The 27,099-nt window shown below is 43.2% G+C and overlaps 1 protein-coding gene across 3 annotated transcripts in view; it reads left to right on the forward strand.

Annotated features, from left to right (window-relative positions):
• Nucleotides 1–27,099, forward strand: part of PRDM2 (PR/SET domain 2) — a 434,311-nt gene that overhangs the window by 165,937 nt on the left and 241,275 nt on the right. For all 3 annotated transcript variants that reach the window (XM_086921861.1, XM_086921863.1, XM_086921862.1), the window contains one exon: nucleotides 17,848–17,951. In XM_086921861.1, coding sequence (XP_086777987.1) covers nucleotides 17,848–17,951 — 104 coding nt within the window. The remainder of the gene's footprint in view (nucleotides 1–17,847; nucleotides 17,952–27,099) is intronic.

The raw sequence follows: 27,099 nt of genomic DNA on the forward strand, positions 1-27,099 counted from the left end.
AGCCTCTAGTTTCTAGTGAGTCAGTATTGATAGGTGAATTGTCAACACCCCAGGCTTTAAACATTCGATGCAGGGTAAAGTGAGAAGTATATGTGAAAAGAGCACCATCACCAAGCATCTCGAATAGTGGTGAAGACGTGACACCAGACTTTTGGAAAACATGAAACGCAGTGTCACTAGGAATGCTATGCAAAAAAAGGTTCTTTCCAAGTTCAACAAAGATAGGAGTGATATTGTTCGTATTTTCAGTTATTCCTGCGATTTATATCAATATTTTGTGTGATGATCTGTCAAAATTGATACCTTAGCTGAAGTGCTTCCTGTAAGAGATCCTTGCCACTTATTATATGGTATTCGGAAAGCATCTTTACAATCTTCAGAGTTAATGAGGAATGCTATTGACTTTTTAGTCCATTCTTGTGCACTGTTTTCATATGCACAGGAACTAAAATGCAAATATTTATCATTTCATGCTTTGTGTGGCATTAAAGAACGAGTCATCCCAACTGTGTACCTTAGCTGATAGCTCTCAGTCCAAGGGGCTATGAATGCTATATTATCCATGTGGCAACCATTTACAGAATTTAACGCTGAGTGATGATGCCAAAGGCAAGAAATGTGAGGATCTTTGGTCGCATATTAATAGTGATGTGAAAAAGTACACTCTACTGCATTCTTTGATTTTTACAGGAAAACATAAGTGCTGTAGAGGGCATATTAAAAAAAGTTCTAGATCCCTTCCATAAAGAGGAATTTCCTCTGTAGTTTCAAAACTGCTGCTCCAGTTTTGACTACTTCAATAACTCTCAGGGCATAAGCACCCAGCTCAATGCAATTGTTGCAGACCCTGCCTTAAGAATCGCAATCTTGAAGTGCACCAGTATTGGCATGGAAAGCTATGTTAGTGGCCAGGGTTAACAAATTGTGTACTGGCTGTTTTGACGTGCCCTTCTCAAGAGTCAATGTTGAGAGGGCCTTTTCACAGAAGTGTACATAGGAAGGAAAGAGCGAGCACACATGACCATGGCTCACTGAATGAGTATTGTATGGTGTACTTCAATAAGTTTAATTTGCAAAAATCTATTTGGATCTCATATACACTATACGTACAGTGGCTATATACCATGCACTATCAGTGCAGAAAGCAAACAATAAGAAAAGCAACATGTTGCATAAACACCTAAAAAACACTTTTTCCGTTGTTTTTAATGGCGTGAAAATGTGTAACCACTGATAACCACTGTATTTTTAACGTAGTGAAATCACTTGAAAAACACTGGAAAAAACCCCACCAGAATTTACCAAAAATAGAAACTGAAAACAGGAAAGCCTAGACATAATGTTGTTTTCTCATCAATAAAGTAGTTTTTTTTAAATCTCATTTTAGTTGAGAAGTCAGTATAAAGTTCACCCATAAAGTGACCTTTTTCTTAGGGCAGACGAGAGCCTTGAACCATCTGATCATAGAAATGTTCCAACATCATGGTGCTTAGAACTAGATTGTATAAATGGTAATAATTCTTTCTTTCCTTGGCATCAATCTTACACATTGCTTTTATGGTAATTTCAGTCTCTGTACCATATAGCTTTTTCTCTAATATCACCTTCTCTAACTCGCACAGCTTATATGTTGAAATTTCTGAAGAGAATTATGAAATCTAAGAATTACTGCAATAAAAACTATTTTGCAATTGGCATCAAAATTGAGCAAAGGAGAAGCTTATTGGTCTTAAATATCATCTTGTAACAGTAGAATAAGGCATACAAATAGACGTGCCTGATCTCCAAGGACAATTTTGTATAACTCAGAGCCTATATTTCTCTTACATTTCCTCTATGTTCCTATTTTCTATTACATTTGTGTACCATCAGTACAAATGTTTATTATTGCACTTCCCACTTCCATTATAAGGTTATTCAACCTTCTGCAAGGAAAAATGCATTTTCTCATTAATGCAGTCCCAGTAATAAGCAATTAAGGTTCCTTGGTACACCAATATGAGAGGTCCTGTTTAAACCTTTCCTTCAAGATGTTTCTTTTCACCCATTTTTAAAATACATTTTTAATAATAATTGTTTTGAAGGCCTTCAGAGCTTCCAGTGTTATCAGCATATGGCATTTACTTTTACATTAATGGCAAATATAGCCTTAGTTCTGTGTGAAAACATTATTTTTCAAAAATAGTCTACAAGTCATGCTTGATTAGTGCTAGTTGGGCCACGGTGCTACTGTAGTGGCAGCTACCCTCACAGGTGCTATGTTAACACCTCTTTGATGACCATTCCATTTTGCCGCAAGATGTGTACCATGTGACCTCTCCTGGAGCTCCCACTGATGATTTTGCTCCAGATTTCCCAGCATGGAATTTTGGTGAATGTATTAGAACCCTCAACCAATCAATCAATCCCTATCTCAGCCCTCTACAGTATCTTATGGGGGTTCCACAGGGGTCCGCCCTTTCACCCATACTCTTCAATTTATTCTTGGAACCCTTAGCAAATGCTCTAAACTCAGCGAACATTCTTTCTCATATGTATGCATATGACATTTAACTATATCTGAAAATCACCTCCCTAGAAGACTTAATTTCACTCGACTCTACTCTGATAACCACTCACAACTGGCTCACTGAGATCCACCTCATGCTCAACACCTCAAACGGAATTCCTCCTCATCGCTCCCCCTAATCTTACTCCCAAGATCGACCTCTGGATGAAATATTACAGCTTTCAACTGCTCTCCCCACGTTAAGTCAGCTGAATCTCTCGGATTTACACTAGACATGCATTTGGACATGCAAAATCATATTAGCAATTACCAAGGGAGCTAAACACAAGATGAGTGTACTAAGGAATCTCAAACCATTCATTCTACAGGAAGACTGTAAGCTGGCGGTACAAGCTCTTGTACTGCCAAGGCTAGACTACGGTAGCTCCATTTAGTCTTCTCAAACATAACTTGGCCCGACTAAGGGCTCCCATTAATGCCAGAGCCAGATTAATTACTGGTACAAAAAGATGCAGTCACATATCCCCATCCTTAAAAACACAAAACTGGCTGCCCTATGAAGCAAGAATACAGCTAAAGATTGCCTGCACGACTCACAAAGCCCTACATTTCAAGACCCCCCTATTTATCTGCTTCAAAAGCAAGAATTATCAGCGGGTTGCAAACTGTCACAAAGTGCAAGGTCACTGCTCCTGAAACCACAGATTTTCCACTAAAAGAGAACGAGTCACAGAGCTTTCTCAGGCATTGTCCTGAAGATTTGGAACTCTCTTCCACCTGAAGTCCATTGAATCTCATCCACCGCTTCTTTCAAAAAGGAAGTGCAAAAAATCCTAGTGAAAGTTTCTGCCCTAAAAGCCTTGTCTCTACTGCCCACTTACCTGTCCTCTATTCTTATGCCCTGATTGACTACTACATTGTTTTACACCTGGGAATCCCAGTGTTGGCATGCTATGCACATATATGTAACTACTGTATCCTACCTACCCTAAATGTGAAGCGCTCTGATACCCGCTTGTGTCAAAACTTTAAAAATAAATAAATAAACCACCGTAGCCTTCTTCCACATGCCCTCCTTCTGGTTCTATATCTCATGCCACTTCCAATGACCAGGTCCTTCTAACTGCCTCAAGACATGGCAGGCACCTGTTCCTCAGAGAAAAATTGTGACATCTACCCACCCAAGACGGTGTTCTCCAACCAAGATACAGCTCAATTCATGGGCTTTCTGTTCCCTCTGGTAGGCCTTTGATGCATACACTATTGCGCCTGGAGCGGCTTTCACTTTCAGGGTAAACAATTTGTGTGAATAAAACACCCAGGCAAATTTATAAAAGGAATTAAACTGTAACCTATGTGTAAAAACAGTTGTTGATCATTATTATTCTTGTCTGGCAAATGCCAGTATTCATGTGTTAGTGGTTATTAGAGATTTGCCTGGGTGTTTTATTCACACAAATTGTTTTCCCTGACCCAGGAAATTGATCCTTATCAGGGGGTCCTTGTTTTGTTTCACATATTTCACTTCCAGGGTAGCCACAGCTTTCCGCAGTTCATGTATCAACGTCTGTATATGTGTTGCTTTTGGTTATATAGTACCCAGCGTAGATTCTGTAGTGTCCACTCCGTCTACGAGCAGGGTTGCGCACCAGTGCACCACCGCCTCCAGACTATGCGCTTCCCTAGTCCCGCTATCCACTGTTTACTCCAAGAATGCCTACTCATTAGCTGATTGCCCTACTAAGTCTGCGTATGGCCTATGGTGGCTCTGTGGCATCCAATCATCCAGTGGGAGAGTTGTAGACCCACCAGTAGTGTCTGGTTGGGGTGATCTCCCTGTGCGAGGCTCCTTCTGTTGCATGGGCTCCAGGTGGCGTTTCTTATCGATACCGCCCCCTGTAGCTGATCACCCTGTGGGGGAGATGGCACCTCACAGGCGGTGTCCACTTGGTGCGATATTCGCGCATGAGGCTCCTCTCGTGTCATGGGTCGTGATGGCGTTTCTGGTCTTCACTGCTCCCTGCATTGAGGTCCTGCAGCATGCCTCCGCTCTGGCTTGCGGCCTCCCCAGAACCTGGGGGTAGATCCTGCGCCTCAGGTACCGCTCTCCACTGTGGATCCCTGGACCTTCCACCTGGTCTCATTGGGGTTAGAGTGATTATTGAAGCTGTTCAGGAAAGACCGATAATCAGTACGCATGATTATTTATACGGTCACAGTACGGGAGCTTGCTAGCATGCAACCATTGCGCCTGCCATCTTGGCCACACCCCACTGGCTCCAGACCTGACCCTCACTGGGCTCCAACACACACAGGGCACTCTGCCCCAGTGGTTGCTAGCACAACACCATAAATGCTGGCCCAATACTACCTCTTGTTTTACATAGTAGTTTTGACTCTGCACTTAAAGCTGCTAACCCTATCCAGGTATGAATCATGACACTGCTGAGCTCCTGTTAAGGATTGCCCTCTTGTGTAAAGGCTAAGATTTATTTAGTGGCGCTGAGCATTTCTGAAGTGTACAGTGAAAACTGAGAGCCTTGACTTCTAACGGAGCCCTTCATGAACCTCCCGCTGCCTGGATTACTTTCTTTCTGTGAATCTTTGTAAAATGATGGGCACTGCCTGTGCTTGTTGCTCTGTATATACCTTCATGCCACTATTGAGTGCCCCATGTTTCACAAGTGAGGGATGGTCGCTGGAAGGTGAGACCCGAGAGAGAACAGGAGCTACTTAATTTCTCGCTTCTAGGACTCTCCCTGTCTGCATGTATTCCTTGGGCTCCTGTGTGATCTTTGTGTCTACATCTGCTCCTCTCTGGCTCTTACCAACCCCAGCCTGTTCTTTGATTTGCTCCTCTTCACTAACTTCTTTCGGTCCCTCCTGGGTTCTCTTTTCACTTAGTGCTCCTTAGACAATAAAACTCTTACTGTGTATTACCAGTCTTAAAATACACAAGGATGCTCTAATTCCCTAATATCTGTGTGCACTGCAATATTACGTTTTTACCTCGTTTTGCACTCTGTTTCTACCACTACAATCACAGAGACTCTCACAGACTACACCTTGGTGTCCCAGGGCAGAGACAGACAGACAGACAGACACCACACGCACACACACACACGCTAACACACGCAGACACACACACACTCCACACACACACACACCCCACACACACTCCACACACAAACTTCACTCACACACTTCACTCACACACTTCACTCACACACTTCACTCACACTTCACTCACACACTTCACACTTCACACACACACACACTTCACACACACACACTTCACACACACACACTTCACACACTCCTCACACACACTCCTCACACACACAGACACACACGCAGACACACACAGCTTCCTCACACGCACACTTAACTTTCTCGCACGCACACTTAACTTTCTCGCACACACACTTACCTTTCTCGCACACACACTTTCTTTCTCACACACACACACACACGCACACACACACACACACTTAACTTTCTCACATACTATAAAATCCTCACACACCTACATACAGCTCCCAGGCATACCTTTGCACAACACTTCTCATGAACCCATCGTTGTTCCAACATGTACTCATATACACAAGTCACTTAACACAGGCAAACATCTATCCTTAAACATACTCCAGTACAATGTCTGAAAAAACAGCCAGAAGACTAAGAAATTAAACCAAATGAATATGCCCTTTGGAGAATTTTACGAGATGGGTTGCAATTTTGCGGTCATGAAAATTTCAGTGCTACAAAATAGGACACTGTTCTCTCGTTCTCTCATCTGTTAGGGTACCTTATTGTGCAGTATATGTACTCCATATTAGTTCTGTTTTGTTTGATGATTGTGAAATGCTTGTACATGTTTGATTTTGACACATGAGATTGTTGTTCAGGTGGTGGGCCATTCTGCTGAATCTTAACTGGAGTAGAGTATATTTCCAGAAGGTAAGAAATACCTAGAGAATGAAAAAGGCTCAATAGGTTTTAAGACACCACACCATCTATTCTTAAAAAATAAAGAATACAGTGTATTGTTTGTTCAACCTTTCACAAAAGCAGCAAGAAATTCAACAAGCAATGGCAAAGCCAAATGGCCTTGCTTGTAAATGAAAATGTAGTCTAGAGAATATAACGTAAGGACCATATCGACCAGAACAATGGCTCAGCGAGTATATCTAGAATGACAGTTATACTGCCATGGGAGACTTGTATCAATAAGATTAGGAGCTCAAGAGGTATAAACAGACACATGTATTCCCTCATTAACAACAAATACACCAAAAGGGGCTGCATTCACAGGGGCATATAATTACATGTATATATGTTTGATTGCTCCCAGCTTTTAGAAAAACATGAAGAGAATTCATGCAGAGTGGGCTCAATATAATGTGGCAAAAACATTTTTGAACGGTTTTATAACTGCATGTTGGAAATGCAGTTATTATAGTTAGCCAGTCAAGCCACACGAGAGGGCAATGCCCAAAACAGTAAAAAGATCATGATCCTCCCCACTCACCGCACATGTGTGAAGCACATCCCATGCCCGAAAGGGCACTGATATCATGCAGTGTTACTCTATACAAAAACTATTAGAGCAGAGGGCTCTAGGGACATCGTATTTGAGGGCTTTTTATTATAGATTCAACATATGTCAATGAGTTGCTCCAATTAATATAGATCTATGCGCACTAAATATACTGAAGTAGAGATAGTGTAGAGTGAATGCACAAGAAGGAACAACAGGGTACCCAGAGTTAATGGATTCCAAGTTAGAATGTCCTCGTGTCAACTCACCTAATATGCAGAGCACAGAATTATAACTCAATTCGGTCGAATCCTCATAGAATAAAATTTGCCGAACGCTGGAAACGCTGACCAAGATAGTATAAGCTGTATGGTGTGAACTCTTTTCTTCAGTCCAGTGTAGAGATCTCCCTTAAGAAGAGTTATACTCTATCCTCTGTAAGTAGGTTCCATGTAGAAATGACTCTTGATGTCTCTTCTCTCTTGGGATGTAAAGTAAGGTAGTGCTATAGTACAAATATGTGGCTCTATATGGCACTGCTTCCCTTTTCACAAAAGGGTATCTGTTTAAACGTGGTATGATGCATGTGGTGTTGGTTTTCTTTTAGATTTTTTCACATTGACCTTTTAGAAACTGTTTTAAACCGGGGACACGTGTGGTATCGCCTCTCTTTATCGTAGTCCAAATAGGTAATTTTCCCTGTGTTTTTTTAGATTATTTGAAGTATCTATAAAATGTCTGTTTTCATGACCTGTTTACAGACATAATTCCAATTGGAACGGGCCCCTTGAACGTGCTTCCATATACGTTTATGCACCCTGAGGAAGATGGCTTTATAAGATTGTCTTGCTTCGTCCTCCCAAAATACCACTCCCACATGATGGCTCAAACATGATGAATCAGGAGACCTATAACACAACAACACCTAGAAAGGGGTTTCACTTTATAAAATGAAATACATCAATGTCTCTCTTTTTAGAATAAGGCTTGTTTTTTTTCATGCAATGCTCTCTAACAGTAAGGCTTTCCCGGATGTCAAATGTGCCACATTCAAATGTATATAGAGATATATATTTATAAGTAAGCAATAATAACATACTTGGCAAATGCAACTGTTAAATGCATGAATAATAATAATGAATAAACAAACAGCAAATAATACCAGACATCCTTCAAGAAATCAAAAAGATATATACACTAAATACATCAATGATTACTTTATTGTGCACTCTGAATCACTCGCACATCACAAAGAAAACACCTCAAATGATCATAGCCACTGGCCACACATCACAATTGCAACAATCAAAACTCAAACAATTCACCTGGTGCAATCTACATCCTGACCCACTTCAGACTGGGGAACTTGCAGCCGAAGCTAGGAGACTCCGCAACCAGATGCCTGCATTGTTCAGGCTCAAACAATCCCGGTTTCTAAGTCAACAACCCTCCGCTTTATAGTCTCGAAACACACTATAAGGTTTGAAAGACCTTCCCTCTGCCCCAGGGAAACTTACTGGAATTGTCCACCTTCCATGTAAGCATTCCAAAGACAAAACGAGTTCCCACGTTCCCTCTGCATTCTCACATGTTCCAGCTTTTATCCTAATTAAGCTTACGAAAGCCTTTGAGGGTGCATTCAATAATATCTTCTCCCCCCCCCCAAAAAAGCAACCTTGAACGCGATTAACCCAAAAAACTGGAGCACTCTGTAGGCCTGCCTTTGCACGCAAAAAATCTCAAGCAAGACAGTCAGAAAGCTCAAGCAAGACAGAGTCAGAATTCAGGATGACACAAGGCCATGTCAAAGCCAATAGTAAGAACTTCATAATACTTCCCAATGTACAACACAATGCACATTTGTGCACCATTGCCCATAGCATCACATACTTCACCTCTCAATGTACAACATAATGTACATTTATGCACCATTGCTCATAACACTGCCTTCGAGACTAAAAAGTACATTCCACACCTCTCTCATGCTTTCAAATGCACATCCCACACGTTGTGTTCTTGGCAAGCTGTTCTACTCTGTGACAGCTCCCACTTTAAGACTGCAAGACTTAATCTTCCAGCGAAACAAGGAATATGCAGGATGTTGTACATTCAGGCTAGGATACAATAACACACCAAAAGTCCATTAAAATGATGACAGTCAAAGGTCATCATATTGTGTCAAACCAGAGGAGTGCCTCTAGCACTACATTGATCGGATCATTTCTCACCGAAACGCGTGTCGGTGCATTTTTTCTATTTATTCAGATAAGAAGGCACATTTTATTATTCTATTCTGATCATAAAATAATACTATAAAAAACGAATAATAGTATTCTATTTGAGTCCAATGTAAACCAACAGTGACAAATGTATGGATGAGCCATGAATTAATGAAATGTCCATAAGTCATTGTTTTTAGAGAGTAGATTAAATAATGTTGAATGAACGTGGCTGGGTGTGTTGATATAGGAGTATGGTTTTTAGATGTTTGTGGTATGATCAAGGAGCCTAATATAAATGAATGTGAATGTGTGTATTTCCAATTGGATATACTTATGAATGTGTCTTCTGAACTTCGGATGACCTGTATAAAAAAAAACCTATAAAATAAATGTATGAGCTAAAAAAATCTCTTTGAATAGGTTTGAATAACGAAATAGATACATTAAAGAAATTGAGTTACACCTATGAAAATATAAGTGGTGAGGCAGGACTAGTGTTTATTGAACTGATCTTTTGCCCTGATTTGCCATCTCCTATCATAGATTTTTAGGGGCCCTCTTCTGTCCAGTTCTTACTTTATTGGTCAACTCTTTTTCACTTCCGGTGTTATAGTTGTCAGAAAGCCAGCATCCAAACTCACTTTTGCCAGATGGATGACTTTTAACATCTCTCTGTAATATGTAATACACAGGTCGCATTTTTCATCCAATGCCTATGCACTTTCCACCAGAGCATTGGCTGCATCTGTAAAATTTTGCGGACACGTTTCTTTCTGAGCAATTTGCATGCCAGCTATATTGAAAACGGGCACACAAAATTTTGGAAGCATTATTTTGGTTTTCAGGGCAATACAGAATTTGCCTAGCGGTCTTAGGGAATCTTTTCTTTCCATAATTCAGTGTCTGCCCTATGCTGCTTTCCCTCCTCACTTTATTTTTAGTATTTCTTTGAGAGGTACAGACAAGTTGTGAATAAGACCGATCCAGGGACCCCTGATAGAATATGGTTATGTTCATTTTGCCACTGTTACTCCTTAACTATAGGGTCTTTCTTGTTTTCAGTACCCTCATGCCTTGTCTGTCACATTTCTTAGTGACAATACAACCTGGCTCATTCTTCTCCGATATGTCACAAGAATTCATCCGAGTTGTGACTACCTTGGTGTAGACATAGTCCGTTATTGAATGAATCAGTTTTTTTGTTGTTTAACTACTCCCATCTAAAAATGAGATAATTCAAACTAAACAGGAGTCTAAATAATGGGATAGTTCTTTGAGACTAGAGTGCTATGGGATCTTTTTTCAACCGTACAAGGGGAGAGGAATCTAGCAAAATGTTTGATTCTGAGCCTTCATGTTACAGCAGGAGGTTCTATCAATAAAAGAAGAAGCACGTGTTTTGTATAGTGTTGAGTGCTGAATCGACCTTGATGTGAATCGACTTGGTTGTTTATACTCCACACACGTCTTTGATTGGATGGTCATTTTCAAGATTTTTAAACTGTGACATTTTGCTAAATTGGCCGTAGAATTTTCAAAATGGATGTTATGCAAGCTTTTTGAAGAGAACTAACAGAACTAGACAGGAGGGAAACATTGACCTTGATGAAGAACTGTGAGCAATTGTTTGAGTTAGATTATTGAGGTCTTTTGGAAGGCAAATGACTATCGGATTGGTTTCCCAAGTGAGGGTTTGCTGAGATGGGAAATTGAGAATGTAGTAAGGAGTCAAACGCTGAATGAAACTTCATTGAGATACCTATAACAGAGGTTTAGATTAGCATGGGTGTTTTGTAGAAGAGACTAATTTACACGGCAAAGGCATGAATGAACTTTGGACTGATGTTTTTATATCATTCGCAAAAATAAAAACAAACTTTATTACAAAGAATTTGATTTGAGTATTGTTGATTTATTTAAGATTATATTAACAGATACATGATCTGGTTGTGGGCCTGAAACAAATATATATTTCACAGTGACAATTAAACATCTCTTGCTTAAAGAATTGGCTTTTTGCAAGTCTTACATTCGCTCTGTAAGCTTTTATTTATTCTTTGTAGTTAATTACGTTTGAGAATGCATTTATTGTGTTTCATTTTGTAAGACCAACGTTAACCAGGATTTAAAGAAAGGAGCTTACCTATTTATTTTAGTTGTTTGTGAAGGTAGTGATGGAGAAGTTAGAATTGAGCACTTCTTTCTTTCTGTGCCATAGCTGTAATGTAATGTGCTGTTAGTTATGTTAAAATAAAGGAGACAGATGTATATTGGAAATAAATAAACAACTAGTCCTTTCATTACTGTGATATGGATATCATTTTGTGGCACTTTTAGGCCAAACATTTGGAATTGTGGGTAGTGATTGATTGATTGATGAAATCCGAAATCTTCTATTTTATTGAGTGATTTAGGTTGCAGCTGTGCGGGATCAAGGCATAGACCAAAATCTCAGCAAGTTAGTGTAGTGCTATTTAGGAAAGAATATCGCACTGCCCTCACACCCTGAAAAGCTAGCATCAAAATCCAAAGCGATGGGGAAAGGTGGTAAATTTTCTTAAATGTGAAATTATAAGACAAACATTGGCAAAGCCAATAGGTCTTGCCTATGCAAGAGCTGTTGGCTTTTGCCATTGTGTTTAGTCATGTTGTACACCAGCGTGGCTGCTATTCAGCGTGGCTACATATTACTGGTGTACAGAAGAGTGGAGGGGCGTAGAGTGGAGGACCTAGAGTGGAATAACGTGTAGTAAAGTGGAGTGTTGTAGATTAGTGTCATAGATTGGTGTAGAGTGAAGTGGAGTAGAGTTGTGGAGTGGCTTAGAGAGGCTCAGAGTGAAGTGGCATAGTGTAGTAAAGTGGAGAGAAGTAGAGTGCCATGGAGTTGAGGGGTGTAGAGTAAAGTGTTGTAGAGTGGAGGGGCATAATGTGGAGTAGAGGCATGGAGTGCCCTAGAGTGGAGTACAGTATTTTGGAGTGTTGTAGAGTGGAGAGTAGCAGATTGGCATAGTGAAGTGGAGTAGATTGGAGTGGCTTAGTGTAGAGTATGCATGCTGTGTTAGCGCATTGCCATTACAAACAACACTTTTCAGTTGACATGATCATTACATTTGCGCAAACTAGTTTTACTGATAAAACTATTCAGCGCGCAAACGATAATGTGTCGAAATGGCATCACCTAGGATACTGGTATGTTCTGAGCATATTAAAATATTTATTTCCACCACACTTCCGTATTACAAAAACATTTGCTCCATTTGTGGTTTCCCAATTCTGATGTATGCTGAAATGTTTGCACAGTTAATTCCCAGACATTTAAATTTTTTTGTGTGCTGAGAAAAAATCTGTTCTTTCCCAGTCCTTGGAAAGATTGGCACATTAATCCTCTCACTTTTAAGTCCGAGAAAGAAATGCAAACACCATGCTCCTTCAGAAGACAGAGCCTGACATTTGGAGTCTGTCTTTGAACGCACTTCAAACGTGACCAGATAAGAGCAAAATGTAGAAGCTTGTTTACAGAAAGCAAGGAGTCATGGAAAAATAAAGGAGCAATGGGACAAGCTTTTCTCCGCCGAGGGACAAAGACATGCTGGACAGCCTAAAATAAACAAAAGCAGCAAATAGAAAGCCAGAAACATGCGAGATACAAACCACAAAGCCAATGGTAAGCACTGGGTGAATGCTATCCAAGGGAAGCTTTCAGAATGCCCACAGTACGTCTTTTCGCAACCAGACCCCTGTGCGGTCTGGTAGGCTTCGACCACAAAGAGGGCTGTCGATGGAAAATACAGGACCATGATTTTGTTAGGCAGTGGGCTCATATGTATCACACCACCACCTTGAAAGGCAGAGTGTTACTTTGTGTGTGTCTGCAGGATTGCATTTATGCAGAGGGAAAATAGAGGATGATAAGACTTAGTGAGCCTTTATAAGTTAATCCAGTTAAATCAATCTTTGCACTTACCAACATCTTGAATTTCATTTATCTGAGTAGGAGTGTAATGTGAATTTGCCCATGACACACTGTGATGTATAATACCTTTTTAGACTCTACCATAATGGAATGACTTGAGTTTTGCATTAAAAAGACAGGAGGCAGGCAGATATTGAACACCTACTTAATTTTCAAAGTACATAGGATATCAGTTCATTTTACAGATCCACATGGTATAACCCCTGGTAAAACTCATCAGTAGCAGCAATGCGGTCATCCCCATGGCATAGATTAAAGCTCCATAGAACGTCCACCAAGGACCACCCACCATGTCATTAACTGTAGGAACAAGAAGACGAGGCACAGAGATAGGTCATAGGACTAGTAAGTTACCATACCACATAATGGTTTGTGCTAACGTGATGTGAGGTTCGTGATACTGAATAAAATAAGCAGTTAAAGGTAGTCATTTGCATCTGAATGTATGAATGCGAGAGCAGGTGATTTTATAGACGAACCTAGGAGCTCTATCATAGTCTTATGTAGTGAGTACTGGATACCTTCCAGTTTGAAGGCATGATGTGAATGTGCTGGTTACTACAGTATACCAAAGAAGGATAGAAGCCTATATTACGTGGCAGTAGGTTGTTGAAAATCAGCAAGTGTATTATGATTTTTTGTAATAGACAATCACCTCTAACCTCCGTTTCTGTGTGCCAGTTGCTGAAAATCTCACGCTGCTGGTATGTAATAGGCCCAGGAGAAATGTCCTTTGCACCAGAAAGCTTCGGCGTCAGCGCGCTTTACAAATGGCACTTAACATAACATAACATAACCAGAGTTATCCTGCGTTATTTTTGTGATTTTGCCTTGTATTTGTTCTATGATATTACTGAAATTACGGTATTGTGCACAGTTGCGTAAATGTTTGCCTTCCATGGAAACATTTTAGCGCGAAGGAACAGCGTAACCAACCAGAATGTGAGCTTTGGCAGTTTGTGGTGCTTGAGTTTTTTGAGTTATATATTTTAGGTCTCGCGACCTATCAATGCGCGCAAGCGCATTGAGCGGAGCAAGAATTTATGTCCTCAAAATCCTCGTCAAACCAAGGGCTTTTTGCTGCAGTTTTCTTTGAGTTCACGTGACCAAACAAGCACGCGCATCAGCCTCCCTCCCTCCCTCCTAATTGCATTTTTTTCACGGCCGCCACCACATCAAAGGGCTTCTCCCTTTGATGTGGTGGCGGCTTCTCCTCCCCTAATTATTCATGGCTCGGCCGTACTTTCAGTTTCCCGGGAGCGCTTATTTATATGCATCCTGGTTTTGAATTTGCGCTGTCTTTTTTTGCTCTTAAACCTCAACTCCCCCCACCCCCTACCATGAAATCGATTGCGTTTGTATCAAGGTGTCAAGCCCGAAAGACCAGAGTTGCTTTGACACCCTCTCTAGTTGCATAGCCCATCGTTGGTTACCCCACCCCGTTCCCCTCTCCCCTTTTATTTTAAATGTCTAACCTTCAATCCGGTACTTTACCCCTTCAATGTAACTGACCCCCTCCCCAACCCCCTTCAGTAACCCCCTCCGTGCCGCGGGCAGCCCTATCTCGTCCCCGGGGTCCTGGTACTCCGTGCAGAGAGACAACGTGCTACCACCGCCGCTTAGACGCACTAATGTGAGTGCTGTAGATAGACATACACTGAGGAGAGCCGGGGGCTGGGAGGGAGGGTTCTTTGAGGGTATCAGGCATGCTGGGAAAAAGCCCTAGTGTACCTATCGACTTCACAATGGGGGAGGGGGAGGTAGCGAGCAGTACTACCCTGCTATCTTAGTCAGAGGACTGCAACCTAGGACCATAGGGCTGGGGGGTATACGACACGTGATCGTGGGAGACAGGATTGGAGGAATCTGTTTTTAAATGTAGATATATGTGCGTTCGGTACATCTTTGTCAGTGGCACGAAGGAAGGGTGTTGGATGCAGCATACTCGAGAATCCTTATTGTGCCGAGATCAAATACCAAGTGACAGGGGGTGCGAGTTCTTGGACATTACAGTGGAGGACACATCAAAGGTGGGGACATACACCCTGGTAGCATACTGTTGGGTTGCGGGTGGGCATACAAGCCTAACTACGTGAAGAAATTTCTCTGCCATTTTGATTACACTACTGTTGCAAAAACATGATGTGTATTGCATTTTACTTGCATTTAAATAGCACTGACTCAGTGTTACTATGAGTTGAAGCGCTTTACAAAGATTAGCATGCTACTCCAAAACCCAAGGTTAGTGGTTTGTACAGTAGTTATTGGTTAGTCATGGTTACTTGAATTAGTGTTGTGCTCTAAAGCCAATAACGCCAAGCATTTACTCGAATTTCCTTGTGGCAAATTAAATGAATAGGATCACCGAACTTCAAACACATGGAAAAAAATCTGATACATTGTGTTGGGTTTTATGTCTCCCTACATAACGTCCTCGAATTTCACTTTGCTCTATCCTTCTGCTGCATGCAAACAACGCTGACCTTACACTTTTGACAGCTAAACTATATCATCTGTCTCCCTTCGGTATAAAACGTAGCTGTTTGCACCCCGAATTTTACAAAAACGTTTTCTTAAATGCGTTATCCTCGCTGTTTTATGACTATGGGGTTCAATCAGGTTTATCGTGTGATCGGCTCAGGTTGTTAAGTGAAGTCAGTTATGGGAGACAGCTTAACAACTAGGCAGAGCCAAGACCTCCCTATGGCACAAGTCAGAGAGCAGGGAGTCATTAACTGTCAGATTGCAGCTCCTTTGTCCTGGCAGGTTGAATACCTACGCAACAATTCAGCTCACATAAAAAACAGATACATAAATCTGGAGGATACTGTAAGAGACCCTGCCATCCAAATTGGCACATTGGCATGGCTGCTTTACATTGCTAACTCCCGCACGTCACACTGCAAGACGGAGGATGACGGTGTTAGACACCTCATTCTGGAGAACGGGTTTGGGTCAGGGGCAAACTGTGAATGTCACAGTAGTACTCATCTCAATGAAAATGTTAAGTGTCCAGTAGCTATTTAACAACGAGGGAAAGGGGATACTGTAAGTGACAAAGAAAATTATGACAGAGAGCGTAGATTACACGGCACTGCAATTAATTGGTACAATCTCCCATCCAACCCAGAACCTGTTTTCCAAACTTTACCCCCTCACCCTCTCACCCTCACACCCTCACTCACCCTCTCATCCTCACCCCCCCTCACAACCCTCTCACCCTCACTCAGCCTCACACCCTCACCCACCCTCACCCTCACACCCCCTCACCCCCTCACACCACTCAGTGCTACAACACATATGTGTTTGTAGGTGCAAATGCAATGTTCTTGGATTTTCGTCACAATAAAATACACTGAACATAATCTTCACAAAATGTATTTACAAACGTTTAAGCTATTGCCATATAAATTAACAATAACTTTTATTTAAGTATTAATTATTTACAAAATTAAAAGCCATTGTTATTTGTAATATCAATACATCTAAGTCACGTAAATACAACACACATTGCATTACAAATGCTATAGGTGTCCCATTTGCGAAAGTTAAAACTATTGACATTGTAACTGACAAAGCTATTCATTTTGCTATTTTCAAAACCAACACATAAATTAAAAAAGTGTCATTTACAATACCAATCGCTCAAACTTTCCTAATGCAAAAAGTTAAAAGTATGGGCATTGTAAATCACTAAACAAAAAAATAAAATGTCATTTACAAAACCAATAGCTCAAACGTTCCTACTGCGAGACCTATTGGCAACGCCAGTGCTGGTTTTATCATGAAATTAGGCGTCCCGCCCAAAACTGACTCCAATATGCATTTTGTGCAAAGATTTAGCACCAAATGCCTGTTTCGCATTGGCAATCATGTTTCCATTTTCCGTAACTTTCCTGAAATATCCCCTAATTAGTCAAATGCAAATGAAGCACATTTTGTACATCCCTGCAGCAGTACAAGGGCGAAATCTGTAAAATAAAAGTATGTGTCAACACTAAGGTTTCTGCTCTCAAGACAATAAACAGTTGAAATCTGACTTTGGATTTAGTTAGCTGTGGAAGGAATCTTTCTTGAAATTGTCAATAAAATTGGCTGTGTTGGGAATTTTTTTTGCATTAACTTCATGGCAAATAAAAAGGCAGTTCTAATTGATCTCCTCCTTTTTGATTTTTGTAATGAACTTTTTTTCCCTGCAGTTTTTTATATAGCGCAAACTCGACCCAAAGGCATTTGTGCGCTTTACATGAGAACCTTTTTCACTTATGAACCACTTGGGCTTGTTTGCATGCCACCTTACTCCTTCACCCCTCCTAAATACATGATTTACCTCCGGCCTTTCCTCTTTAATAAAGTCCAATGGTCGTGTATAATCGTTTACTCTTGATTCAACAAATAAAATTGTTGCTTTCATCTGAACTCGTGTTATTTCTAGTTGTTAAATCTCTGTAAAAATAGTTTTAGCATCCTATTGCTGTAAGATACAAGCTTTGTAACATTAATTCTTTTTTAAAAAAAGTTTTGTGTGTGTAATGTTTTTTTAGGCTCTATGTGCGAAATTAAAGAAAACATACTTTTATAACAGTGTGATTTGTTTTTACAGGTGTTTGGACCACAACGCGAATATTAAAGGGGCGAAAGTTTGGACCATTTGTTGGAGAGAAGAAAAAAAGATCTCAAGTAAAGAGCAATGTATACATGTGGGAGGTAAGACCTTTTTTCATTATTAGGTGAATCTGAAAAGCATTTTCACTTTCACAATTGTTTGGGTTTCAACTGATGTGCTGCATGTATCTGTTGCATGTTCACATTCTGCTGCACTCTCCCGCGGTTTTTCCAGAATATTTCAACTTATTTTCTCAAAGTATTTGTTTTCACCTTCAGTTCAGTTCTGATAAGAATGACTACGATCACGTTCTTTGAAGCCAACAATGCAGCTGGACACAGTTTCCAACTTAAATAATTTTTGTCTGACATCGGATCTGGACCTTTTATATGGTGGGGTGTAGATACTATACATCTGTACACTTCTGAAATGAAACCATAATTTCGACTGTACCAACTGACAATTCTAACCTACAAGAAAACAAGGACATATTTTTGGTCTGGCCTAGTGGCAGGTTTGTCTCACCAGACTCCTGTTTTAAAAATAAAAACACATATGTACATATACATAAAGGTACTTCAAGCTATCTTCATTGGCTTGTGCTGCTTTCCTTCACATTATCATCCAGCATGGGTCAATTATTCAGCCCACTTCAGCCCCTGATGCTCTCACTGTGAGTGACAGCATTTTGCCTCTATACATGTGGTCATCCTCTAAAGAAATAGTTCACATCAGTGTTGGATGGTGTGGCAATCAAGATCGCTTCAGCTGTCTTACTACTCAGTTTGCACACTATAAATAATATGCATCATGCTGAAAGAGAGGGACTTTGGGTGAGTGTCAATCTGAAGTGCTCTAAAATCACTAGTAATTGCATCAAGAATTTTTAATTCTATTAAGGATACAAAGACGAGGATTATGCTTCTCTTTCTTTAATTTTAGAAAATACAGTAGCCAATAAACATTATTAAACTGAAAACTGCACTTCCTATGAGCCCCTCTCTCTATCAATCACTGGGGACATGTAACCGTATATAAGTGAATGCCACCATAGTTCCTCCTCTTTCTGATGGATACATCTGCCTGTAGATTCCTCACCTTTGAATTTTCCCATGCGCAGCATTCCATGGAAACTTTTTTCATAGCTCTCCCACGTCGACGAGGACGACACAATGGATGGTTCTGCTCGCGACTCCGCGAGATGTCATTGAAGCCATAAGAAGTCCTCGTTGGCGTGCTGACGTTAGTTCCCTTTTTTCTGTGCCGTTGACGCTTAACGGTTTTCCTTGGACTCCATTTCTTTGTGGTTAACATTGTTACAGTCTATCTATAATTGTAGCAGTGCAATAGCTACTCAGAAATAAATCATGGTTCAAACATTGTAGGGAATGTGGGGGACTTATGTTCATCATGGATCTCCACGATGATTGCCTTTGGAGCCTGCCATCTGACTAAGACATCGAGGGATGCTCTTTGTGGCACCATATGAACCCGAAGACACGCAAGGAGATGGTAGCAAAACTATTCATGGCGCAGGGCGAAGAATTAGAAGAGGGGTTGTAAGTGGACAAAGTCGCCGACTCCACACACCTCGAATTCGTCGAGAAAACATAAGGAGAAGCAGCATCATAGTTCCAAGCGTCGCTCTTCTAAAGACAAGTGACCGAAGTCGGGGTCCTCAGCCCTGCGGTGTCACATGAAGAATAACATCTCTGCAGGTGACTCTGGTGCATTCTCCGACTCCGAGACGCTCTCTGGTGCCCAGGGAGGCGACTCCTTTGCCTCCGGCCACTTCGTCCTGACGTCTTTGGCGCCACAGCCAGAACCAGCCTTGCGACCTCGGGCGATTCCACATCAGTCATTTCCGAATCTGTACCCACCTTTTGCGGCTCCATGTGCAGATCCGCATTTTTAAATGCAATGTATGGCATGTTTGCCAGGGCGGTTGACCTATCGGTGCGCCCGGTAGCCCCGTGGAACCCCATTATTATGCACAGGCACTCTTTATGCCTTCATGCCTATGACTCCGACTTGGGCTTTCCCAAAGCCGAGATTCTTAACGCTGATACAGTCCCAGGAGGGAAAGATGGGCTATTCTCTGGTGCCGTCAGGCTCCAGTCTTGACTACGTGCGGCGCCTCCAGCGGTCCCTGAATGGCCTTCATTAAAGCCGGCTCCAAAGTCTCTGGCGATGCTGACGCCAATATCGAAGATACAATCAAGAAGGAACTCAGAGGCTTCTGGAATAGGAGGAATTCCAGGAGCAACAGGAATAAGTGGAGAAAGACGATATTGGATCCCATGAATGATTTTGAAGGACTTCAGGAAGGTAGTGGGCTGGATACATCACCAAAGCTCTTCCTTATTAGGAGGTTTCTTCCTACCATTCTGTTATAAGGAAGGCTGCTGTCCTTCTGGATTTACAGTTGCCTATTGCAGAGGTCAAATCATACATTTTGACGGAGGTTCTTCACTCCCCTTCATCAGTGAATGAAAGCTTTGATGGAACTGATCATGGAAGTTTGGCAAAAGCCTGTGTCTGCCCCAGCTGTATCCAGAACGGTGGCAAGATCGATACAAAGGTGCACCTGGGGATCCAGCGTTTTTATCAACACTCATTCACCCGAGAGCTTGGTGGTTCAACCTTCATGTTCTTCGAAACAATCCTCTGGTTCCTTTCCATCCATTCCGGGGAATAGGGTTTCAAAAAAATAAAACAGTCTGCTAAAAAGGTATTTAATCGGCCAATATGGCTTTGAAGTCGACTAATGCTACGTGCCTGTTGAGATGCTACATCCATGCATTGATAGTCCGCTAAGGATGTGATTCCTAAACTGCCAGAGGATGTGCAGGGCCACTTCACGGAGGTGCTGTTGAACACTTAAGCTGCAGCCTGTCAGGATATTCAGTCCGGACTTGACATGACTGTCTCCATTGCTAGGGTGATGGGCTCATCGGTGGTAACTAGGAGGCACGCCTAGTTGAGGAGCAGGTTTCTCTCCAGATGTTCATTCCACTCTGTTGGATTTTCCCATTGATGGCTCTAGACTCTTTGCGACCAAGACTGACTCAGCACTACAGTGTTTATAAGATAGTAGAGCTACTGCTAGATCTTTAGGTTTGCAATCTCATCCTAGGGGATACTGAAGATTTTGGGGCTTTGGGAAGGCTGCTCCTTTTCTGGCCCGACAGCAGCAGCAACAACAGAACCTGCTGTATAAACGTACAGAGGGAAGGTAAGAGGTCTTCTTCGAGGATCTGCTCGCCAACAAGACTCCTGCTCCTCCTCCTCTCCTGTTCCCCCGACTGGCTCCACAGGGAAGCAGCTCTAGATCCCCTATCTTAGAGCATGTTGGACTTGTAGGAGGTCGGGTGTCCCATTTTTTACAAAATTGGAAATCTGTTACATCTGATCTTTAGGTTTCGAATCTTGTAGAAAATGTGTATGCCCTTGCTTTCTGGTACGTATCCCCCTCCTTTCCACCATCTCCAGGGCTGGTGTACGGCGGTCCATCTGCTGCTCCTGCAACAAGAGGTCCTGTTCTTGCTACAGAAAGCTGCAATAGAGGTCGTTCCGGAGCAGGAAAGAGGTCAAGGATGCTACTCCCGGTATTTCGTGATCCACAAAAAGGATGGCCGATTGAGATTCTAGACCTCAGGATCTTGAATTTTTAACTCAACAGGAGAAGTTCAAGATGTTGACCCTAGCTCATGTTCTGCTGGCGCTGCAGCAGGAAGACTGGATGGTGTTGATCGAATAACAGGATGCGTATTTCCACATTACCATCCTGGAGTCGCATCAGAAGTATCTCTGTTTTATGGTGGGGTCCCAACACTACCAGTTTGTGGTCCTCCCGTTCGGTCTTACATCCGCACCACGGGTCTTCAGAAAGGTGATGGCGGTGGTAGCAGCACATCTCAGAAGGTCGGGGAATCCTGTTTCCCTCTATCTGCATGACTGGCTGCTCAAGGCAGTCGCCAGAGATGGTACTTCATCATTTGCAAGTTACAACACAGCTGTTGTTTGACTTGGGTTTTTCGATAAATGTAACCAAATCTCCCCTGGTGCCCTATCAGAGCAACCTGTTCATAGGGGCAGTACTGGACGCTACTTTAAGTTATGCTTTCCCACCTCCTCAGAGGATTCTAGATGTCCAAGCTATGATTACAATGTTTCATGGTTGAGTGGCTGTTCCAGTCCTGAAGGTTCTGCGCCTACTCAATCTATTAGCTTTCTGCATACTGTTAGTCAACCATGCGCGCTTGCACATGAGGGCACTCCAGTGGTGCATCCGCAGGCCGTGGTTTCAACGCAACGGGTATCTCGGGGAAATGGCCAGAGTCTCTAGAGATACTGCAGCGGAGCTGTAGTGGTGGAGTGTTCCAGACAACCTGTCTCAAGGGAAGCGGTTTCAGCCTCCTTCTCCGGTGGCCACAGTGATAACTGATGCCTCCACTCTGGGGTGGGGTGCTCATCTGGAGGATCTGGAGATCAAGAGACTTTGGTATCCAGAGGAAAGATTGTTTCACATCAATCTTCTAGAATTGCCGGCAAGATGTTTGGCTCTCAAGGCCTTTCTTTTCTCCCTTTGCGTGCAGTCGGTTCAGATCCTGACGGACAACACTACCATAATGTGGTACATAAACAAACAGGGAGGAGTAGGGTTGTATTGTCTCTGCAGAGATGCTCTGCGGCTCTGGTCCTAAGCTCAGGACCATCTGATGTGCGTGATTGCTTATCTTCTGGCCGGAGTGCTGAATGTGTGTGTGGACAGTCTCAGTCAGCAGTACTCAGCCGATCAGGAGTGGCATCTTCATCCAGAGGTGGTTCCATCACATTTTCATAACGTGGGGGTTTCCTCAGTTAGACCCGTTTGCCACTCACGAGGACTTGCACTTTCTGTCATTCTGCAGACTCCAGTATTCGATGTGGAGAGCATTGGGAGATACTTTTCAGTTAGATTGGGGCTCACAGCTTCTTTACGCATTCCCTCCCATGCCCTTGATTCTTCAGGTTCCGAGGAAGATTCACCAAGACCGGACCCAAGTCATATTGACGGTCCCGGATTGGCCAAGACCTCCTTCACGTCTCATCTCACCCTCCGCTCTGTCTCCCTCTCAGGGCAGACCTCCTCTCACAGTGGCAGGTTCAACACCCCCACCTCCAGAGTCTGCACCTTCATGCTTGGAGATTGAATGGGGCAACCTGAGTTCTTTCTCCCTCCCACCGGATGTGGTGGATGTTATATTATTGTCCAGAAGACACTCCACCAAATCTTTCTATTCTGGTTGGTGGGCCAAGTTTATTAAATGGTGTGTAGAGAGATCAATTGATCCTTTATAGGCCCATTTGTTTGATATTCTGAGTTTTGCTCTTTTCTTGGCTCATCAGGGTTGTGCGGTAACAACTGGTAAAGGATACTTGTCTGCCTTTCTTTGCTTGCCAGACCAACCCTTTTTGTTTGTCTCCTATAGTCATGAGATTTATTGAGAGTGTCACTTTCCAGTTTCCTCCCATTCCATTTATCATGCGTCAGTGGGATTTAAAATTAGTTATTACTTTTCTAATGGGTTGCCCCTTTGAGCCTCTACATAGTTTTCCGTTGAGGCTCCTGTCGTTCAAGATAATTTTTCTGATTGCGATTGCCTTGGCCAGGAAGATTAATGAGCTACAGGCTCTTATTTCTAAGCCTCTTTTCACCTCTATTCATGCAGATAAGATGGTTCTTAGGACCAGAGCTGCTTTCCTGCCTAATGTGGTCACTCCTTTCCACCTAAGGCAATCTATTACTCTACCCACTTTCTATCCTCCCCCTCATCCTTCTAAGGAGGAGGAGAGACTTCACCGCCTGTACCCTAATAGGGTGGTCAGCTTCTACCTGTACTGGTATAAAGACTTCAGGCTGGATGACCAACTCTTCATTGGATACATAGGAAAAATGAAGGGCAATGCTGTCCAGGTGGATCATCCTCTGCATCAATATCTGCTGTGCCTTGGCCAAGAAGGAGCCTCCTGAAGGTATTCAAGCTCATTCCACCAGAGCGAAGTCTTCTACTTTGGCTGTGCCTGTTGTAGATGTCTGCAAAGCGGCAACTTGGACCTCCCTTCACATTTTTGTGAAGCATTACTGCTTGGATTCGGAGATGAGGCGGGACGGCCATTTTCAACGTTCTGTGCTGCACGAGTGTTTGATACATGTAGGCGGCTCCATCCACCGGAAGCAGGACTGCTTGTGGATTCAATTCAAAAGATGAGCAATCCACAGGCAGATGTATCCATCAGAAGAACAAGTTACTTACCTTCGTTAACACTTTTTCTGGTAGATACAGTATCTGCCTGTGGATTCCTCACTGACCCACCACCTCCCCATTGTCTGCCTATTTTTTTTTTTTGTTACTTTCTTTATTGCAGTTTTTCTGGTATACTTAACAAATGACAACAATTACTGCCCATGGACCACCCTGAACAATGAGCAATACAATCCCCGATCAAAGGCTATTAAACCAGTGTGGGTTTCCACTGAAATAGTTACCAAACCAACAATCAGCAAGAACATTGTCGTTACTAATCATTTTAACTTGTAACCAACACCCCCCCTCTATCCCCCCACAAAATCCCCCCCCCCCCCGCCCCACCGGGGCTACCCCCCTAGAGGTCTAGCTACCAACAGTTCAATCAAGGATGTCCGCTGGTCTTTCCGCTTGTCTGGGGGATTCTATTCCCTCCTGTCCATTCCCCGTCTCCTCCTCCGTCTGTGTAGAACTAGGGGAGCTTCCTCCTATCTCCTGGACCATTAGCCCCCATGCCTGCAATACCTCCAGGAGTTTGGCATCCCTTCTAGTACTACGTATGTGCGCCTCCGCCAGTGCCCATTCCTTGAAGTCCGTCTTCCATCTCGCTATTTGCGGCCCATGTGGTGTCAGCCAGTCGATTTGCTATTCGCCGCCTAGCCGTCACCAGCCCTAATACCAGGAACTTACTACTGGTTTTGCGTTTAGGGTCTCGGGGAATCAATCCCAGGATGCAAGTACATAGCTCCATGGCAACCCTCCATCCCGTAATTCTATGCAGGTCCTCTAGGATTGCTGTCCAAAAAACCTGGACTGTCTGACATGACCAAACCATGCGTGGGAAATCTGCTCTTTCACAGTGGCATCTGGAGCACCTCGGGTCTCTTGAACTATCAATAGTGTGTAGGCGCTTGGGGGACAGGCATGTCATATGAACCATATTGTATTGTATCTGTTTATATCTATTGGAGACCGCCACCTTGCGTACTCCCTCATGAATTTTCTCCCACTCCCGTGGTGTAATCTCCTGCGGGCTCACCTCCTGCCATTCATTTACCCTCCACTTTGAGAGGTGCACCTTTTCTATCTTCCCTTAAAGCCCTATACAAGTGTGTGACCAGTTTCCGCCCTCCCGCCATGGACATCATCGTGACCAGGGTACGTGTAGGTTCCATGAATGTAGATCATAGCTGTTGTGCCGTTGCCGCTATTTTGGCATAGTGCAAAAATTGCCCTGATCCCAACTCAAGAGTCCACTACTTTTGGCCCACCTACTTCCTGGTATGTTAGAAACCACTGTTCCGGGTATAGGTCCGATAGCATAAGACAGCCTCCCGCCTTCCACTTGTCAGTAGACATGACGCGCTCGATGAGCGCGAAAGGCAGCATCAGCCAAAAGTCCACCTCCGGGGCGAATGGTCGCACCTGAATAATTCGCTTAACCACCCTGGCCCAGATGGCAGCCAACAATCCGCCCAATGGGGGACATTGCTTCTGGTGTCCCTTCGTGCGCCATAAGAGCGCGCCCAGCTGCTGGTCCCCATATGTGTCAGCCAGGAGCGAACGTTCTCATGAAGGGTCCGTGTCGAGCCAAGCCACTTCGTGCTGTAATTGGGATGCAAAATAATAAAGTTCTAGATCAGGGATTTCCAAACCACCCCTACCCCAGGTACGTTTTATGACTTCCAGGCTTACCTGACAACGTTTGCCATTCCAAAGTAATTACAGGAGCAGTGAATCGAGGTCCTTGAAGACCTGGTGCGGGAGCTCAAAGAAGGAACCCTGCATTGTGTACAGACATCGGGGTAGCACCACCATTTTAATCAGGGCGATTTTCCCCATCAGTGAAAGCTTGAGCGTGTTCCAAAAATCAATACTGCCTCTGAGACCTCTAAGGATCCTCCCCTTATTATGCTGATAAAAAACCTCCGTCCCTACTTATCCAGATCCCAAGATAGCGCAACACATCAGGCACCCATGGGAGCCCCTGCTCAGGGAGTCTGGCTCCTCCCCGGTCAGCCTCTGACCCCACCGAGTATAGTTGTGATTTGGCCTTCTTGACACAGAGTACAGAAACCTCGGCAAACCGGCCTAAAGCCGCCATCAATATCGGTAACAAGTGGGTAGGTTCCGGCAGGTACACCAGTGCGTCATCCGCATACAGTGATGCATCATTCTCCAGGGCTCCCATTCGAAAACCCTGCCCCTGGAGGACCCCACGAAGATGGCATGCTAATGGCTCCATCGACAGGGCGAACAGCATGGGGGAAAGTAGACACCCCTGTCGCGTCCCACTGGCTATTGATATTGCATCCGGGACATAATGTCCCATACGGACCCTTGCCACCGGCAGAGTATAAAGGAGTTTTACCCAATTCACAAACCCCTCACCGATCCCACCTAAGCAAATCGAACGCCTGTTTGATGTCAAGGAATACCAGGGTATTCTGTTCGGCTCCACCCTGTAGCGATTTCATGACATGGGCCAGGCGACAGATATTCCAAAGCGTGTTCCTTCCTGGAATAAAACCAAACTGGTCGTCATATACCAACCGTCTAAGATACGGAAGCAGTCTGTTAGCCAGTACCTGACTAATGATCTTAATATCAACATTTAGCATTGAGATCGGCCTATAGGAGGCCGGGAGCAGGGGATCCTTCCCCTGTTTGGGAATCATTATATTCAGCGCCTCTCGCATGGAAGCAGGAAATATGCCTGCCTCCCCAGCTTCCGCAACAATATCCAGGAGCCGAGGAACCAGGATTCCCCCAAGTTCTTTGTAGAGCTCCGCCGCCAGACCATCCGCGCCAGGAGCTGTTTTCAAATGGGCGATTGCCGCTCTCACCTCCTCTACCCTAAAGGGTGCCCCCAGGAACTCCTGGCTTTCCGTGTCAAGGCAAGGCAGGTCCATTGTCTGCCTACTTATACCGAAAAGAATTTTGGGCATAACATTCTTGT

This window comes from Lissotriton vulgaris, chromosome 5 (genome assembly GCF_964263255.1).
Source record: "Lissotriton vulgaris chromosome 5, aLisVul1.2, whole genome shotgun sequence".
In the NCBI taxonomy this organism is placed as follows: domain Eukaryota; kingdom Metazoa; phylum Chordata; class Amphibia; order Caudata; family Salamandridae; genus Lissotriton; species Lissotriton vulgaris.